Genomic DNA, 21,159 nt, shown 5'->3' with positions numbered 1-21,159 from the left:
CTTGTTGACGGGAACAGGGAACTCTTTTCTACGTTCACCTTCCACCCATGAGATCTGAGAAAGGCTAGAAAAATGTCTTGTATGGGCCTTTGCTTTGGAAAGAGACGACGCTTGGGTTAGAATGTCGTCTAGGTAAGGTGCTATAGCAATGCCCCTCGGTCTTAATACCGCTAGAAGGGACCCTAGCACCTTTGTGAAAATTCTGGGAGCAGTGGCTAAACCGAATGGAAGAGCCACGAACTGTCTTTCCAGGATGGCGAACCTCAGGAACTAATGGAGATCTTTGTGGATAGGAATATGCAGGTACGCATCCTTTAAATCCACGGCAGTCATGTATTGACCCTCCTGGATTGTTGGAAAAATCTTCCTTGTCCTGTTATTGGAACTGGGTTCACTCCCCTCTTTACTATGTCTGTCTCTTCATCTGGTCTGAAGATAAGCGAGACATGTGGAACCTTCACTTTGGAGGAAGTTCCTTGAATTCAAGAAGATATCCCTGAGAGACTATTCTAGTGTCCAAGGATCCGGAACATCTGTTGCCCAAGACTGAGCAAAGAGAGAGTCTGCCCCCTACTAGATCCGGTCCCGGATCGGGGCTACCCCTTCATGCTGACTTGGTAGCAGCAGCAGGCTTTTTGGCCTGTTTACCCTAGTTCCAACCTTGCAATGGTTTCCATGCTGGTTTAGGTTAGGAAGTGTTGCCTTCCTGTCTGGAGGCCGCAGAGTTAGGAATTAGTCCGTTCCTGAAATTGCGAAAGGAACGAAAATTAGATTTGTTCTTAGCCTTAAAAGGCCTATCTTGTGGGAGGGCATGTCCCTTTCCACCAGTAATGTCTGAAATAATCTCTTTCAATTCCGGCCCGAATAGGGTCTTACCCTTGAAAGGAATATTAAGCAATTTATTCTTGGACGACACATTCGCCGACCAGGATTTTAGCCAAAGCGCTCTGCGCGCCACTTTAGCAAACCCTGAATTTTTCGCCGCTAACTTAGCAATTGAAAAGCGGCATCCAAAATAAATGAATTAGCCAACTTAAGTGCGTGAATTCTGTCCATGACTTCATCATATGGAGTCTCCCTTTGAAGCGAATTTTCCAGTTCCTCGAACCAAAATACGCTGCGGTAGTGACAGGAATAATGCACGAGATTGGTTGAAGAAGGAAGCCCTGCTGAATAAATTCTTTTTTAACAGTCCTTCTAATCTTTTATCCATAGGATCTTTGAAAACGCAACTGTCCTCAATAGGAATAGTTGTGCGCTTAACTAACATTGAAACCGCTCCCTCAACCTTAGGAACCGTTTGCCATGTGTCCTTTCTGGGGTCGACAATGGGGAACATTTTCTTGAATATAGGAGGTGAAACAAAAGGTATACCTGGCTTTTCCCACTCCTTAGTCACTATGTCCGCCACCCGCTTGGGTATCGGAAAGGCATCAGCGTGCACTGGAACCTCTAAGAATTTGTCCATCTTGCACAATTTCTCTGGAATTACCAGAGAATCACAATCATCTAGAGTAGTTAGGACCTCCTTAAGCAGGGCGCGGAGGTGTTCTAACTTAAATTTAAAAATCACTATATCAGTGTCTGCCTGCTGAGAAACTTTTCCTGAATCAGAAACTTCCCCCTCAGACAGACCCTCCCTCACTGCTATACTCAGATTGATGTGAGGGAACAACTGATAAATTGTCCTCAGCGCTAACCTGCTCATCTTCTGTATTTAAAAACTGAGCAATCACGCTTTCTAGAATAGGATGGCAGTTTGGATAATAGATTTGCTATAGAATTATCCATCACTGCAGTTAATTGCTGCATAGTAACCAGCATTGGCGCGCTAGATGTACTAGGTATCGCCTGCGCGGGCAAAACTGGTGTTGACACAGAAGGAGAGGATGATAAACTATCCCCACTACCTTCACATGAAGAATCATCCTGGGCAATCTTATTAAATGTGACAGTACTGTCCTTACTTTGTTTGGACGCTATGACACAATTTGCACAAAACATTAATAGGGGGAACCACCTTGGCTTCCATACATACAGAGCATAAGCTATCTGAAGGTACAGACATGTTAGACAGAATATGACAGGCTAATAATGCAATAAAAACGTTTTTAAAGAAAAGCGTTACTGTCTCTTTAAATAATAAACAAGCACACTTTATTTCTTAAAGTTTGAAAAACTATGAAGGGAATGTCCGATTTTTACAAAATTTGCACCCCAGAGTCCTAGTGCCTTGAAAGTATTGCACACCAAGTTTCAAGACTTTAACCCTTAAAATGAGCAAAACGAAGCTATTTGTTCAAATAAAGAATTTTATCACACAAAAAACACTGCCACAGCCTTGCTGCGGCTTTTTACCTTCCCTTAAAGTGATTCAGCACTGAAATAAACCTTCCTGAGTCCGTTTTCTTTACCCACAGGACCCTCAATGAAGCTGCATGCACTGTCAAGGAAATAAACTGCGCAATTGAGGCGCGAAAACAGGGCCTCCATCTGCATTACCAGAGTGAAGGGGCCTTTCTGACTGAAGTAGTAGTCTAACTAGATGCCAGGCGAAAAAAACGTTCCCAAAAGTGCTTTTATAACACAAAAAAACACTCTAAATGTCCAATAAATCTGATATAAACCAATCGATTTAGCCCACAATAGTGTCAACCAGTATAGAGCCCATTTATAAGCCTTAATCTGTTATGAATCTAAGAAAATGGCTTACCGATCCCCTAAGGGAAAAACTGAGTGTCTAGCATTAACATGTCTTGTTAGAAATATGACTAATCGTACCTGAAGCAGATAAGTCTGCAAACTGTTCCCCCCAACTGAAGTTCTCTGGGCTCAACAGTCCTGCGTGGGAACAGCAATTGATTTTAGTTACTGCTGCTAAAATCATACTGCTCTTTTAACAGAAATCTTCTTCATTTTCTGTTGTAGAGTAAATAGTACAAACCGGCACTATTTTAAAATAACAAACTCTTGATAGAAGAAATAAAAAACTACAACTAACACCACAAACTCCTCACCATCCCCGTGGAGATGCTACTTGTTCAGAGCGGCAAGGAGAATGACTTGGGGGCGGAGCCAGAGGGGGGGCTATATGGACAGCTCTTGCTGTGTGCTCTCCTTGCCATTTCCTGTAGGGGGAAGAGAATATCCCACAAGTAAGGATGAAACCGTGGACCGGACAAACCAATGTTGGAGAAATACAGAATTCATGTATATATAGTGATAGCTTCACTTATTGGTGCTTAGGAGTGACCCTGGGACCTGCAGTGGGTCTGGAGCCGGACTTCCATATCTTAATAGGCCCACAAGGCTGGTGACTAGAGACGCCTTTTTCAAAGAGCTAGGTGTTGATGCAGGGACACTGATTCCTCTGAAGGCTTAAGTGCTGAACTATATTCCGGAATCTTAATCACCAGGTTTATACTACCCGGCTAACGCTAAAATGGAGACACAACAATATGGAACAATTGAGGGAGCCCTAGTTACGCATCTTACTCGGATCGAGGAGGGGATAACTGAAATGATATGGTACTGTTTTCATGGGATCTCACAAGCACAGTTGAGTTATTCGCAAAGAGATCTGCAGCATGCAACAACTCAGGCACCTAATGCTATAAAAGCAGATCGTACCGAAATACAGGCAAATATAACAAAGAGGCATATACTCCCTACTGCAGCCCTCCCTGAATCTGAAGAGCGGCTGTATACAGTGGAGTCCCGCAGTGTGGTGGCCGATCGGTGGGGGAACAGCAGGCAAGGCTAATCAGGAGGAGTGGGTTATTAAATCCACGCAGGGTCTGGATGCTCAAAATCTGCTTCTGCTCGTAGAGATTGCTGATCTAGGATCTGCACGCTACTCAATTGGCCCCTGTTTGATTGCAGAGATCAACAATGCTATAGAGAGTAGGTTTTCTGTGACTCGAGCCGGAGTGGGGTGACGATGTTACAGAAATATTGAGAGGACTATGGGACATTCAGAGTTTGGGTTTGAAATCCTTGCTGCTCACCGTTAGTTATGATTATTAGCTACAAAATAATAGCGTGTCTCAGATCAGATTGTTTATTGCAGATGTTTGAGATTATTTTGTGTGATGCTCATTTTTCTCTTTTATGACCATCAGAACTGAGAGAAGGTATACGGGACACTATATAGCATTTACTCTGTATGAAAGCCTGACGACCTGATCTAAGAGACTTTGCTAATGGGCCACGTGGAGTGCTTCATACAAAATATATTTACAGTATTATGCTAGTAAATGCGTTGCTGTTGAACCAGGAAGGTTACAGTATATAATGATTTCTTATGGTTACAGCCGAGACATACGTCTCTTTTTCCTGATGATAGGCTTAACATGTATAACTTTTACTTACTCTTTGTACTGTTGAGTTGCAACTACTTCACTTATCCTGACGGTTGTTACGCCACTAGTTATGTTTATGATGACCTACTGGAATGTATTTACATGATCGCAGTTGTGGCATTGTGGTATATAACCAGTATTTATTTTTTGATATCCCACAAAGTTTATAGTATGTATATAGTGAAAAAGGGTGTGTGTACAAGCGCTAAGGTAATCCCCAAGCTGTATCCAAACAGAGATCCTAACCAACCTCCAAAAAATATGCACAAGTAGTAAGAAGTGAATACAGCGCCAACAAGAGGCCAAGGGATAAATATACTCACAGAGAGATAAAAGAAGATTATTTAATGAACCATGTTAAAAAGCATCAGTAATAAAAGACTATATATAAAAAATGTAAAAAGCACATATAAATAAAATTACAAATACAGGAATATCTTACAGAAGCGGCTCAAAGGGCCAAAGCTGATAATTACAATAAAAACAGAGGTAATAACAGGTGATCAGTGTGAGTGGTACACCAGAATAAGAGTGTATACTAATAAAACAGAATTAACCTAAGTACAACTGTAGCAAGTGCATCAAGCAAAAAACTAATAAACAATAATACAAACAATAGTGTTCAAAATTAGTGTTACAAAAATAGTGTTCCAAAAAATAGAAAAATGCACTGCAGTGCAAAAAAAGGGGGGTAGCAAAATAATTGTATAGATACAATCAAATAGTGAGTGAGTGCAAATGGATATAAAAATGCTAGCTACTTAATCCAGTGAGGTTAAGATATAATTAAATAAAATACACAATATGCAATAACATAAAAAATAAAATACACAATATGCAATAACATAAAAAATAAAATATAAAATATAATCCAAAAAAGTATTCAAAAAGTTGATCAACAAATGTTAGTGAAGAACAAAAATAAGTCAATCAAAACAAAAAAATGGAAAAAAATGGGTGATGAAAAGCAAGGTGAAAGTGAGGAAATTGATTCCTTCCAATGTTAGTTACTTTAACAGATCCAAATTCCTGAGTGTGGTTGCTGAAGTAGCTGATTGGATCCTAGCACCTGTCAGCTGCTCCTATAGTATCCTAAAAAGTGTCCCTGTAAAAAAAGAAATTCACAACATAGTGTATCCAATATGAGAATGAAGATTAAAGTAATGCTTACCAATATGTCAACGCGTTTCTGCCCTCAAAAAAGGGCCTTTCTCAAGACTAGCTACCACACCAACCACACTCAGGAATTTGGATCTGTTAAAGTAACTAACATTGGAAGGAATCAATTTCCTCACTTTCACCTTGCTTTTCATCACCCATTTTTTCCATTTTTTTGTTTTGATTGACTTATTTTTGTTCTTCACTAACATTTGTTGATCAACTTTTTGAATACTTTTTTGGATTATATTTTATATTTTATTTTTTATGTTATTGCATATTGTGTATTTTATTTTTTATGTTATTGCATATTGTGTATTTTATTTAATTATATCTTAACCTCACTGGATTAAGTAGCTAGCATTTTTATATCCATTTGCACTCACTCACTATTTGATTGTATCTATACAATTATTTTGCTACCCCCCTTTTTTTGCACTGCAGTGCATTTTTCTATTTTTTGGAACACTATTTTTGTAACACTAATTTTGAACACTATTGTTTGTATTATTGTTTATTAGTTTTTTGCTTGATGCACTTGCTACAGTTGTACTTAGGTTAATTCTGTTTTATTAGTATACACTCTTATTCTGGTGTACCACTCACACTGATCACCTGTTATTACCTCTGTTTTTATTGTAATTATCAGCTTTGGCCCTTTGAGCCGCTTCTGTAAGATATTCCTGTATTTGTAATTTTATTTATATGTGCTTTTTACATTTTTTATATATAGTCTTTTATTACTGATGCTTTTTAACATGGTTCATTAAATAATCTTCTTTTATCTCTCTGTGAGTATATTTATCCCTTGGCCTCTTGTTGGCGCTGTATTCACTTCTTACTACTTATAGTATGTATATATTAATGATTATGGTTATTAACAGGGTTAACACATTATGTCTCTGGAACTAATAGATTAGAGAAGCAGTTCTGATGGAGACTGCAAGTTTGACGCTCAGGTTCTAATTTAGCTGTAACATATCTTACTAGCTCTGAATTTTTAATATAGTTCAATAAGGGATAGTTAGCATTAGATTTTATAATACACACCTTATCAAGGTCCCGTTTATTAGTGCACTTGGTTAAGGGTCTGTATTAACTGACAGACTTATTATTTTGGGAATTAGAGGGCTGGCGTTGAGAATATGGTTATTTAACCTGTACATATCTAACTTTAATAACATGTTTCTATACAATTGGGTGGGGACAGCTAAATAATCGTCAAGATCCTACAAAGTGTGTATATGATTCCTGAGCCCTTCCTTGTCATAGATTGACCACATCCTCATATTTAATATATTACTTTGGCTATGTCACGCTATGTCTTTGGCTCTAGGCCTGGGGGTATAGGGCCCATGCCCCTGGGGAGAAACTATAATGTGGAACTTTTGTGTACAGTCCTCACTGCCCTTTTGCCGAGCATTGCTGTGTATGCTCATATTTAATTAAAGGGACATGAAAAAGATTTTTTTTTCTTTCATGATTTATAAAGAACATGCAATTTTAAACAACTTTCTTATTTACTTATATTATCTAATTAGCTTCATTCTCTTGATATCCTTTGCTAAAAAAAGACTATCTAGATAGGCTCAGTAGCTACCGATTGGTGGCTGCACCCATATGCATCACTATTTCTTCAATAAAGGATATCTAAAGAATGAAGCAAATTAGATAATATAAGTAAATTGGAATGTTGTTTAAAATTTTATTCTCTATCTGAATCATGAAAGAAAAAAATGTGGGTTTAGTGTCCCTTTAAGTGTTTACATATATATTTCGCAGGCTACTGCCTGCACATTCATCATACATTGCGGTTCCTAACCATTAATGTAACTTTTATGCTGAACTATAGTCATCTAGTTTATACTTCAAATTTACAGAGTCCAAAATATAGCAGCAGGCCATAGACTTGTTTTTTTTCTAGGCTTTAAGTTTGCAGTTTTTTTTTTATGTTTTATAGACTGCAAAACTATGACTTACATATATACTGAGGGACCTATGTATCATTTTATGTCATGTATGTCTAGGTAAAAATGTCAATGCTACCTTGTCCTTATATCATTCTATATTTGGTGCTTAGTTGTAATATAATCTGATTGTTTTGCTATACAATTTACAAGGTTTTTTTTTACTAATTTTAGAGAGATATTGATTTGGTGTTGAGTGGTTCCCCTAGTTTTATAAGATCCTTTAGACACTAGAAAGCTTCTTCACACTGTGACAGATAAACACCAGACTATATATCCCGGTCCATAGTTATTTATACATAGTTAGAATTTTGGCCCTGCCCTCCCTTAGGTTCTGTTTATTGAGTAAACAAAGGAACTATATATTTCCGCCGCCATGTGTTCAGAGTTATAAAACTCTGGCTCTGTCCCCCCCTCGGGTCTCGTTTACCGAGTAAACAAGGGAACGTAGATTCCCTAGAATTTTTCCCTATTATTTTTTCCATATATGTTGCAATATAGCGGCCATAGATATCCCCCATCCCTCACCACTCTCTATGACATAACTGAATTAGATAGTACTATTCCTAAGTTTTCTATATCTCCCATATTTTTTTCTTGTCCACAAGTAACTACCTATTGGTTTAGGAAATAATATGTCATAGTTAAAAAAGAGGTCAGCATTCAAATACACAGGACCTGTTTATATATTTCCAACCACATGAGTTTAACTTTGAAAATGTCTACCTCCTCTGTATGTTAGATGTGAATTATAGGCTTTGTTTAATACTCATATCATTGTCTAGAAGTATGCCTATGTCCATAATTGTCCTGTAAGCTTGTTTATGTTTAAAGTTGTATGACCTAAATAAAAAAGAAAAAAAAAAGAAATAGCAGACATATATGGCTTTGGCGTTACTTTTTGGTAATTAGAAGGCCGCTAAATGCCGCTGTGCACCACACGTGTATTATGCCCAGCAGCGCAGGGGTTAATTAGGGAGCTTGTAGGGTTAATTTTAGCTTTAGTGTAGTAGACAACCTAAAGTATTGATCTAGGCCCATTTTGTTATATTTCATGCCACCATTTCACCGCCATATGCGATCAAATAAAAAAAATCGTTTCCTTTTTCACAAACTTTAGGTTTCTCACTGAAATTATTTACAAACAGCTTGTGCAATTATGGCACAAATGGTTGTAAATTCTTCTCTGGGATCCCCTTTGTTCAGAAATAGCAGACATATATGGCTTTGGTGTTGCTTTTTTGGTAATTAGAAGGCCGCTAAATGCTGCTGCGCATCACACGTGTATTATTAAAATTAAAAATAAAAGGTATATTTGTTTTTTTTGTGTGTGTTTTTTTTATATAGCATATTTACATATGCTGCTATGTAGGATCCCCCCTTAGCCCCCAACCTCACTGATCCCCCACCAAACAGTTCTCTAACCCTCCCCCTCTACCTTAATGGGCACCATCTTGGGTACTGGCAGCTGTCTGCCAGTGCCCAGTTTAGTAAAAAAGTATGCTTTTTTTAATTTTTTTTGCCCTTTTCTGTAGTGTAGCTTCCCCCCCTCCCAGATCCCTTAGATTGTTTTAAAATTGTAAATCCCCCCTTTTCTCCCACTTATTATCATTACATTTTTCTGTAGTGTAGCGGTTCCACCCGCTCCCGCCCCGTGCACGCCCGCCACCCCCCGTGCGCGTCCCCGTGGGTCCCGCCCCCCTCCACATCACACGGCCCATCGATGGCTGCCCACCCGCCTCCCACCCACCAACGATACCGGCCATCGATGTCCGGTGCAGAGAGGGCCACAAAGTGGCTCTCTCTGCATCGGATGGCCATGCAGGGTTATTGCAGGATGCCTTGATATCAAGGCATCACTGCAATAACCGGAAAGCGGCTGGAAGCGAGCAGGATCGCTTCCAGCTGCTTTCCAGACCGAGGACGTGCAGGGTACGTCCTCAGGCGTTAACTGTCTTTTTTTTAGAGGACGTACCCTGCACGTCATCGGTCATTAAGGGGTTAAATTTGCATGCTCTTGGGTTTCATATACCTTTAAAGGGACATAAACACTAAATTAACGCTAAATAGAATAATGCATTCAAAGAAAAGGATTAGTCTAAGAATAACATGTAGATGTGTTCTTTAAAGTTTAATTAGTAAAACAATCAGAGCTGCCATGTTGTAGCTAAGGTTACCTTCTCTGTTGTAGCCAATTAGATACCATTATAAATAGATCCCTAGAGTGTGCAGCCAATGGCTGTGTTGGATATAAGTGTTCTGCACTTCCATTTGTAACAGGAATGGAAAAGCTCACCATTTCAGAATGGAAATTACAGGAAAAAGGGGACAACATAAATATTGACAGTATATTACAAAGTTTTCTTTTATATATCCGATCTAAACCATAATCACGTTTGTAACGCGTCCGTCGCCGTCGGCAGTTGCGCACGCATCCTCAAAGGAATGTTGCGCACGCACCTCAGTTGCGCACGCACCTCAGTGCGAGACAGCTTTAGGAGCTCCAACTCTCAGCTGTAACATAACAGCTGAGAGCTGGAGCTCCTGAAGTTTCAGGCATCTGCTGCATATGGACCAAGAGCACGATCGGTGCTGCGCCTCCATATGAGGCCAGATGTCTGATCGTTACAGACGGTGACACTGTGTGGATTCCAAAAATGGCAGGATGGTGAAAGAATCCACAATAGACTGCCCTTCTGAAAATGACAGGGTGGTTCCGTCACCAAAATAGACTGCCCTCTGGGCAGGCTTTCCCACTAGTCATTTCAAAGTGTTTAATGTCCCTTTAAAGGGACACTGAACCCATTTTGTTTTGTAATTCAGATAGAGCATGCAATTTTAAGCAACTTTCTAATTTACTCCTATTATCAATTTTTATTTGTTCTCTTGCTATCTATTTGAAAAAGAAGGTATCTATGCTTTTTTTGGGTTCAGTACTCTGGACAGCAATTTTTTATTGGTGGATGAATTTATCCACCAATCAGTAAGGACAACCCAGGTTGTTCACCAAAAATGGGCCGGCATCTAAATTTACATTCTTGCATTTTAAATAAAGATACCAAGAGAATGAAGAAAATTTGATAATAGGAGTAAATTAGAAAGTTGCTTAAAATTGCATGCTCAATCTGAATCATGAAAGAAAAATTTTGGGTACAGTGTCCCTTTAAGGATGTTCTTGAAAAAAAGGCCAATTTATGGATTGATTTAGCAACAAAAGTGATTCAAATATGGAAGCGCCTGGTGTATATTGTTTCATTCACTGGGATCCAAGGAGTGGTGGTTTAGAAAATGTTCCTCTAGATCAGGATTTCTGAAATCTAGTCCTCAGAACCCACTAACAGACAGATATAATCACCTGTGTTGTACTTGGGACACACTAAAAGACCAGATTGTCAGGATGTTTGAGGACTGCATCTGGGAATCCTTCACTAGGAGAAAGTCTGATCACTATAAGGAATATATAACTGCCGCTGAGTAAACTGAACTACAATACCAACACCAGAGCTGAGAGTTAGAACAGAGCTTGCTTTCCACAAAAAGTACACCAGAAAAAAATATTTGTTATGCTTACCATGACAAATCTGTTGGCTGCCTTAAAATGAAGACTTTGGAAGGTGAACTGTCCAACATGTTAAACATTACATAGTGTAGATTTTGGGACTTATCATTCCATCTGAAAGATCACAAAATAGCAAATACAAATTATGTTTAAATGTTTCCAATAGGTAAAATGGTATAACATTACAGTACCATGTAAGTGATTTAAAGCTTACAGGAAAGGCAGTGAAATCAGCCTTGGACAGGATTCTTCACTGTAAGATAGAGGGGAAAAAGGTTTAGATTTTATAAATATTCTATAAAACATACGACTAATTCTTATGGATACACAGATTACCTTTTAGATGCGTGATATAAAGTAAGACACCGTTTTTGTTGCACTGACTGTCCTATGATATCCTGTAAAACAGATTACAAAATAAAAAAAGGAGAGATATAAAAAGGACATACCTACATGTGTTTGTTTAAAACAGAAAACAATGAAGAAAAAAAAAAAAAAAAAAAAAAAAAAAGAAGGACATGGAAGCAAAAAATAGAGATGACAAATACACATACAAAAATATTAAAGGGACAATAAAGTCTCATTTCCATTACACATTCCTATTAAAGCATTTTTTCTTTTTATTACAAAGAGGGCACCAACGTCAAATCAGAAGTTACCACCCACTGTAATCTAGAATAGCAGAACATCCTCATGTGCCTCTGCTTACGCTATGTGCCCACTAACCAGATGCAGCGATGGAGAACCTGACTTTGCAAATGGTAGGTAGATGCACGGTATAAGCAGGTGTGTGAGTGTGCCATGCCATTTTATATTATAGTAGAAGGTAGAGATTCATTAATTTTGATGTACAATATAATTATTTTTTATATAAACCATAAAGAAACTAATGGAGGGGAAAGAGACAGGGGCAGCTGGAATATGGATTTAATAGGAGTTCTAGACAAAGTGTTGAGGTCTCAGGCTGGGACAGATCATTCATTTTCAGAAGAAAGAAAATTTTAAAAAGTGGTATTTTAGTGCTCCTTTAACTTTAAAATACAGAAAGCCAGAAGAACACTTACTGCTGGTTTTTCCAAACATAAGTCAATCATTCCTTCCATTTGTCGCTTCATGAAGTGCAAAGACTTTTCAGGATAATAAGGAAACAGTAGTGGACTGTCTGAAGGGAGGAAGCAAATAACCACATTTCATTAGATTTCATGACAGGAAATATATTTTTACCCATTTTATCTAAAGAATATCCTGGTCCTCCTAGCTTACGTTTTTTTAAATGTATTTTTTAATAACGATTTGGATACACGATGGTTACAATAAAGAGAAAGGCAAATTAACAAAAAAACATAATTTATGTATGAATTTACCTGATAAATTAATTTCTTTCATATTGGCAAGAGTCCATGAGCTAGTGACGTATGAGATATACAATCCTACCAGGAGGGGCAAAGTTTCCCAATCCTCAAATGCCTATAAATACACCCCTCACCACACCCACAATTCAGTTTAACGAATAGCCAAGTAGTGGGGTGATAAAGAAAGGAGTAAAAAGCATCAACAAAGGAATTTGGAAATAATTGTGCTTTATACAAAAAAATCATAACCACCATAAAAAGGGTGGGCCTCATGGACGCTTGCCAATATGAAAGAAATGAATTTATCAGGTAAATTCTTACATAAATTATGTTTTCTTTCATGTAATTGGTAAGAGTCCATGAGCTAGTGAAGTATGGGATATCAATACCCAAGATGTGGAACTCCACGCAAGAGTCACTAGAGAGGGAGGGATAAAAACAAAAAACAGCCATTTTCCTCTGAAAAACATAATCCACAACCCAAAATATAAGTTTATTCTTTAAATGTCAAGAAAAGCTTAAAACATCAGCAGAAGAATCAAACTGAAACAGCTGCCTGAAGAACTTTTCTACAAAAAACTGCTTCTGAAGAAGCAAAAACATCAAAACGGTAGAATTTAGTAAATGTATGTAAAGAAGACCAAGTTGCCACTTTGCAAATTTGATCAACTGAAGCTTCATTCTTAAAAGCCCACAAAGTGGAGACTGATCTAGTAGAATGAGCTGTAAATTTCTGAGGCGGGCCTGACCCAACTCCAATAAGCTTGAAGAATCAAAAGCTTTAACCAAGAAACCAAGGAAATAGCAGAAGTTTTCTGACCTTTCCAAGGACCAGAAAATATAACAAATAGACTAGAAGTCTTCCTGAAATCTTTAGTAGCTTCAATATAATATTTCAAAGCTCTCACCACATCCAAGGAATGTAAGGATCTTTCCAAAGAATTCTTAGGATTAGGACACAAGGAAGGGACAACTATTTCACTACTAATGTTGTTAGAATTCACAACCTTAGGAAAAAATTTAAATGAAGTCTGCAAAACCGCCTTATCCTGATGAAAAATCAGAAAAGGAGATTGACAAGAAAGAGCAGATAGCTCAGAAATTCTTCTAGCAGAAGAGATGGCCAAAAGGAACAATACTTTCTTGGAAAGTATTTCAATGTCCAAAGAATGCATAGACTCAATATGGAGGCGCCTGTAAAACCCTCCAAACCAAATTAAGACTCCAAGGAGGAGAGATTGATTTAATGACAGGCTTAAATACGAACTAAAGCCTGTACAAAACAGTGAATATCAGGAAGTTTAGCAATCTTTCTGTGAATAAAACAGAAAGAGCAGATATTTGTCCCTTCAAGGAACTTGCAGACAAAACCTTATCCAAACCATCCTGAAAAAACTGAAAAAATCTAGCAACTCTAAAAGAATGCCAAGAGAATTTATGAGAAGAATACCATGAAATGTAAGTCTTCCAAACTCGATAATAAATCTTTCAAGAGACAGAGTTACGAGCTGGTAACATAGTATTTATCATTGAGTCAGAGAAACCTCTATGACTTAGCACTAAGCGATCAATTTCCATACCTTCAAATTTAATGATTTTAAAATCTGATGGAAAAACGGACCTTGAGACAGTAGGTCTGGCCTTAACAGAATTGGCCAAGGTTGGCAGCTGAACATCTGAACAAGACCCGCATACCAAAACCTGTGAGGCCATGCTGGAGTCACCAGTAACACAAACGGTTGTTTCATGATGATTCTGGAGATCACTCTTGGAAGAAGAACTAGAGGCGGGAAAATATAAGCAGGTTGATTATACCAAGGAAGTGTCAGCGCACCCACTGCTTCCGCCTGAAAATCCCTGAACCTGGACAGGCATCTGAGAAGTCTCTTGTTTAGATGAGAGGCCATCAGATCTATCTGTAGAAGACCCCATATCTGAACAATCTGAGAAAACACATCTGGATGGAAGAACCACTCCCCAGGGTGTAAAGTCTGACGGCTGAGATAATCCGCCTCCCAATGTCTATACCTGGGATATGCACCGCAGAAATTAGACAGGAGCTGGATTCCACCCAAGCAATTATCCGAGATACTTCTTCATAGCTTGTGGACTGTGAGTCCCACCCTGCTGATTGACAAATACCACTGTATGTGATATTGTCTGTTTGAAAATAAATTAACAGTTTTCTCTTCAACAGAGGCCAAAACTGAAGAGCTCTGAGAATTGCACGGAGTTCTAAAATATTGATTGGTAATCTCGCCTCTTGAGATTTCCAAACCCCTTGTGCTGTCAAAGATCCCCAAACAGCTCCCCAACCTGAAAGACTTGCATCTGTAGAGATCATAGTCCAGGTTAGTCGAACAAAGAAGCCCCTTGAACTAAAAGCTGGTGATTTACCACCACGTCAGAGAGTGTCAAACATTGGGATTTAATGATATTAATTGTGATATCTTTGTATAATCCCTGCACCATGGATTCAGCAAACAAAGCTGGAGAGGTCTCATGTGAGAACGAGCAAAGGGAATCGCGTCCTATGCTGCAGTCATAAAACCTAAATTTTCCATGCACATAACCACTGAAGGGAATGACTGAGACTGAAGGTGCCGACAGGCTGCAACCACTTTCAATCGTCTTTTGTCTGTTAGAGACAGAGTCATGGACACAATCTATCTGGAAACCTAAAGAGGTGACCCTTGTCTGAGGAATCAAGAAACTTTTTGGAAAATTGATCCTCCAACCATGTTTCCGAAGAAACAACACTAGTTGATTCGTGTGAGATTCTGCAGAACGGAAAGACTGAGCTAGTACCAAGATATCGTCCAAATAAGTAAAACACTGCAATACCCTGCTCTCTGGTTTACATAAAGCAGGGCACCAAGAACCTTTAAAAAAGATTCTTTGAGCGGTTGCTAGACCAAATGGAAAAGCAACAAATTGGTAACGCTTGTCTAGAAAAGAGAATCTCAGGAACTGATAATGATCTGAATGAATCGGAATATGAAGGTATACATCCTGCAATCCATTGTGGACCTAACATGTCCTTGCTGAATAAAAGGCAAAACAGTCCTTAAAGTCACCATTTGAAAATTGGTACTCTTATATAATGATTCAAAATTTTCAGATCCAGAATTGGTCTGAATGAAATTTCCTTTTGAATAAAACCCCAGACCTTGTCCCTGAAAAGGAACTGGCATGACTACCCCGAAACTCCAGGTCTGAAACACACTTCAGGAAAGCCTGAGCTTTAACTGGATTTGCTGGGATGCGTGAGAGAAAAAAATATTCTCAAAGGAGGATTTACTCAGAATCCTATTCGAAACCCCTGAGAGACAATACTCTGAAACAATTGATTTTGGACCGAATTTATCCAAAACATTTCTTGAATAAAACCTTAATCTGCCCCCTACCAGCTGAGCTGGAATGAGAGTCGCACCTTCAGGCGGACTTAGGGGCTGGCTTTTGGTTTTTTAAATGGGTTGGATTTATTCCATTAAATGAAGGTTTCCAATTGGAAACAGATTCCATAGGGAAGTATTAGGTTTTTGTTCCTTATTGACAAAAAGAACGAAAACGATTTAGAAGCTTTATATTTACCCTTAGGTCTCTTATTACCTTGGAGAGAAAGAGATAGCAATCTAGACTTAAAAAGTCATATCAGCATTCCATTCAAAACTCTTGTAGCTAAAAATAGCTAAAGACATAGATCTAACATCAATCTTGATGATATCAAAAAATGGCATCAGAATCAGTATGTTGCAGTAAGCGAACAATACTAGATAAATCAGAATCCAATTCTTGTTGCGCTAAATCTCCAACAAAAAAGTTGATGCAGCTGCAACATCAGCCAAAAAAAAATTGCAGGCCTGAGACGACCTGAATATAAATAAGCTTTCCTTAGATAAGATACAAGTTTCCTATCTAAAGGAACTTAAGTACTATCTTCCATAGGAATAGAGGTACGTTCAGCAAGAGTAGAAATAGCCCCATCAACTTTGAGGATCTTTTCCCAAAACTCTATAGAAATTACTGGTAAAAGGATACAATTTTTTAAACCTTGAAGGAATAAAAAGTACCCAGCTAATTCCATTCCTTAGAAATCATAACAGAAATAACAACAGGGAAAAACCCTCTGGAGTAACCACAGGAGGTTTAAAAACAGAATTTACTAGTTCTAATATCAAGAAGACTAGTTTCCACGATATCCAAAATAATTAACACTTCTTTAACAAAGAACGAAAATACTTCATTTTAAATAAATAAGTAGATTTTGTTAGTGTCAATATCTGAGGAAAGATCTTCTGAATCAGATAGATCCTCATCAGGGCCTCGATTCGATATGCAGCGTCGCCCGCAGAAGCCGGCGACGCCAAAATTTGCGAGGGTTTGGTATCCTATATACGGCGTAACCTAGAAGTTACGCTCATATATTTCTGCCTTCGCCCGTATTTTTTTGCGCCATAGACAGGTATACCAAACCCGCGCAGTTTGGTATCCAATATACAGCGTAAGGACTTACGTGGCGAAAATGGAGAAATCTTACTCCATTTTCACCTCGCCACAAAATGCAGCCGTAGTAAGCCTTACGCTGTCTATTAGAGCCCCGTAACTCCCTAAACTACCTGACAAATAAAACCTAACACCTAACGCATGCGCAATGTCTATCTACCTGTCAACCGCGATCCCCCGCCGCAATCCCTAATAAAAGTATTTAACCCCTAAACCGCCGCTCGCGGACCCTGCCGACACTTACATTAAAAGTATAACCCCCTAATGTGATCCCCCTACACCGCCGCCAGCTACATTACATACCCCCTAATGTGAGCTCCTACCCCGCCGCCAGCTACATTAAACTACCCCCTAATGTGAGCCCCTTACACTGCCGCCAGCTACATTAAACTACCCCCTAATGTGAGCCCCTTACACCGCCGCCAGCTACATTAAACTACCCCCTAATGTGAGCTCCTACCCCCCCGCCAGCTATATTAAAATTATTAACCCCTAATCTAATCCCCGCCACCAGCTATATTAAATGTATTAACCCCTAATCTAATCCCCCTACACCGCCGCCAGCTATATTAAATACATTAACCCCTAATCTAATCCCCCTAAAGTAATCACCTCTATTACCAGCCCTTAAAAGGGCCTTTTGCGTGACATTGCCCCAAAGTAACAGCTCTATTGCCAGCCCTTAAAAGGGCTTTTTGCGGGGCATTTCACCAAAGTAATCAGCTCTTTTACCAGCCCTTAAAAGGGCTTTTTGCGGGGCATTGTCACAAAGAAATAAGCTCTTTTGCATCTAATCTAAATCCCCCTACACCGCCGCAACCTATAATAAATGTATTACCCCCTAATCTAAATCCCCCTACACCGCCGCCACCTATAATAAATGTATTACCCCCTAATCTAATCCCCCTACACCGCCGCCACCTATATTAAATAGATTACCCCCTAATCTAATCCCCCTACACCGCCGCCACCTATATTAAATAGATTACCCCCTAATCTAATCCCCCTACACCGCCGCCACCTATATTAAATAGATTACCCCCTAATCTAATCCCCCTACACCGCCGCCACCTATATTAAATAGATTACCCCCTAATCTAATCCCCCTACACCGCCGCCACCTATATTAAATAGATTAACCCCTAATCTAATCCCCCTACACTGCCGCCAGCTATATTAACTATATTAACCCTAATTATATTAGGGTTAATATAGTTAATATAGTTATTATATTATATATATTAACCCTAATTATATTAGGGTTAATATCGTTATTATATTATATATATATATATTAAGTATAATAACCCTATCTAACTCTAACATCCCTAACTAAATTCTTATTAAAATAAATCTAATTAATATTAATATTATTAATTAAAATATTCCTATTTAAATCTAAATACTTACCTATAAAATAAACCCTAAGATAGCTACAATGTAATTAATAATTACATTGTAGCTATTTTAGGGTTTATATTTATTTTACAGGTAACTTGGTATTTATTTTAACTAGGTACAATAGCTATTAAATAGTTAATAACTATTTAATAGCTATCTAGTTAAAATAATTACCAATTTACCTGTAAAATAAATCCTAACCTAAGTTACAAATACACCTACACTATCAATAAATTAAATAAACTACAAATATCTAAACTAAAATACAATTAAATAAACTAAACTAAATTACAAAAAAATAAAAAAAAGATTACAAGAATTTTAAGCTAATTACACCTATTCTAAGCCCCCTAATAAAATAACAAAGCCCCCCAAAATAAAAAAATTTCCCTACCCTAATCTAAATTAAAAAAGTTAACAGCTCTATTACCTTACCAGCCCTTAAAAGGGCTTTTTGCGGGGCATGCCCCATAGAAATCAGGTTTTTTGCCTGTAAAAAAAAAACACAATACCACCCCCCAACATTACAACCCACCACCCACATACCCCTACTCTAACCCAAACCCCCCTTAAATAAACCTAACACTACCCCCCTGAAGATCTCCCTACCTTGTCTTCACCCAGCCGGGCGGAACTCTTCATCCGATCCGGGCGATGTCTTCAATCAAGCGGCAGAGCAGAAGTCTTCCATCCGGGCTATGTCTTCAATCAAGCGGCATCTTCAATCTTCTTTCTTCGCTCCTCCGACGCGGAACATCCATCCGGCACGACGACTTCCCGACGAATGAGGTTCCTTTAAATGACGTCATCCAAGATGGCGTACGTCGAATTCCGATTGGCTGATAGGATTCTATCAGCCAATCGGAATTAAGGTAGGAAAAATCTGATTGGCTGATTGAATCAGCCAATCCGATTGGCTGAACCAATCAGGTTTTCGGTCATTTGAAATTTCATCAACCTTATGAGAAGTTTTAAAAGACCTTTATATTAATTAGAAGGCAGAATAGCAGACAAAGCCTTCTGAACAGAATCAGTAACAAATTCTTTAAATTTCATAGGTATAACATGTACATTAAAAGTTGAAGGAACAACAACAGGAAATGTACTATTTACTGATGGACACAATATCTGCATGTAAAAGTTTATCATGATAACCAATACGACATTCGGAAATATAATGCACTTAGCTTTAGTAGAACCGACATCAGGCAGCAAACAGATACTTCTGAGGCAGGATCAGATTGAGACATCTTGCAAAATGTAAAATAAAAAACAACATATAAAGCAAAATGTGTCAATTTCCTTATATGACAGTTTCAGGTATGAGAAAAAAATGCAAACAGCATAGCCCTCTGACATAGAAAAAGGCAAGAGGCAAATAGCAATGGGGTATTAAATTAATGAAAAAAAATTGGCGCCAAGTATGACGCACAACGTAACTGAAATTTTTTTGGCGCCAACAATATCACACTTGCGTCACTAACGACGCAACCGCGTGTAAGGCTTCGGCGTCAACTATGACGCCGGAAATGACAAACTTGCATCAACGGACGTACTTTTCGCGCCAAAAAATTCTCGTGCCAAAAATGATGCAATAAAGTCTAGCATTTGGTGCACCCACGGGCCTAGTACTGCCCACAATTTGAAGTGGTCAATTGAAAAAGAGACTAAACCCCAGGTAAGAAAAATATTTCTTAATATGTTATTTTCCCTAAATATGAAACTGACAGTCTGCACAAGGAAATACATGAACCTGACTCATGGCAAATATAAGTACAATACATATTTAGAACTTTATATAAATGCATAAAGTACCAGACCATAGCTGGGGTGTCTTAAGTAATAAAAAAAGATACTTACCAAAAAAGACACCCATCCACATATAGCAGATAGCCAAACCAGTACTGAAACAGTTATCAGTAGAGGTAATGGTATATGAGAATATATCGTCGATCTGAAAAGGGAGGTAGGAGATGAATCTCTATGACCGATAACAGAGAACCTATGAAATAGACCCCCGTTAGGAAAATCATTGCATTCAATAGGTGATACTCTCATCACGTCCATCTGACATTCGCTGTACTCTGAGAGGAATCGGGCTTCAAAATGCTGAGAATCGCATGTCAACGTAGAAATCTTACCACAAACTTGCTTCACCACCTCCATAGGAGGCAAAGTTTGTAAAACTGAATTGTGGGTGTGGTGAGGGGTGTATTTATAGGCATTTGAGGTTTGGGAAACTTTGCCCCTCCTGTTAGGATTGTATATCCCATACGTCACTAGCTCCTGGACACTTGCCAATTACATGAAAGAAAAAACACTCTTTATAGTACAGCTTTTAAAAAGGTACAGTCTACTCAAAATTAAACTTTAAAGATTCAGATAGAGCATGAAATTTTAAGCAAATTTCTAATTTACTCCTATTATGAAATTTTCTTTGTTCTCTTGATATCTTTAAATAAAAAAGCAGGAGCTGGCCCATTTTTGGTTCAGCACCCTCATTTACTCACAATATTTTCTTACTAATAAGATACAGCACAATTCTGATCAATACAATGTAATAACTAGCTGAATATATAAAAATTAGACACATTACAGTAAATCTTCTCACAGAAATTTGTTACTCCAGCCATAAAGTGGGTTGAAATGTATGTACCGTCTGCTATGAATGAGAGTTGAGGCAGATCACACAAAACGAAAATGAGTCTGCACATGCAGTAAGGAGGTGATGGTGAGTGCTAAGTGGAAAAAAGGGTAATTGCATAAACCCAAATAGGCAGGCCATAAATCACGAATATCGACAGCACCATGCCAATTCACAAAAACGTTATTGGAACATAAGGGTCAGGTCCCAA

The 21,159-nt window shown here is 38.4% G+C and overlaps 1 protein-coding gene across 3 annotated transcripts in view; it reads right to left on the bottom strand.

Annotated features, from left to right (window-relative positions):
* ANAPC4 (anaphase promoting complex subunit 4) overlaps positions 1–21,159 on the bottom strand; it is a 209,898-nt gene that overhangs the window by 38,338 nt on the left and 150,401 nt on the right. For all 3 annotated transcript variants that reach the window (XM_053704079.1, XM_053704081.1, XM_053704080.1), the window contains 4 exons: positions 12,110–12,207; positions 11,382–11,443; positions 11,260–11,298; positions 11,058–11,159 (listed from right to left, as the gene is read on the bottom strand). In XM_053704079.1, the coding sequence (XP_053560054.1) occupies positions 11,058–11,159; positions 11,260–11,298; positions 11,382–11,443; positions 12,110–12,207 (301 nt within the window). The remainder of the gene's footprint in view (positions 1–11,057; positions 11,160–11,259; positions 11,299–11,381; positions 11,444–12,109; positions 12,208–21,159) is intronic.

This window comes from Bombina bombina, chromosome 2 (assembly GCF_027579735.1).
Source record: "Bombina bombina isolate aBomBom1 chromosome 2, aBomBom1.pri, whole genome shotgun sequence".
NCBI classification, from domain to species: Eukaryota; Metazoa; Chordata; class Amphibia; order Anura; family Bombinatoridae; genus Bombina; species Bombina bombina.
This window is presented reverse-complemented; position numbering and strand designations above follow the sequence as displayed.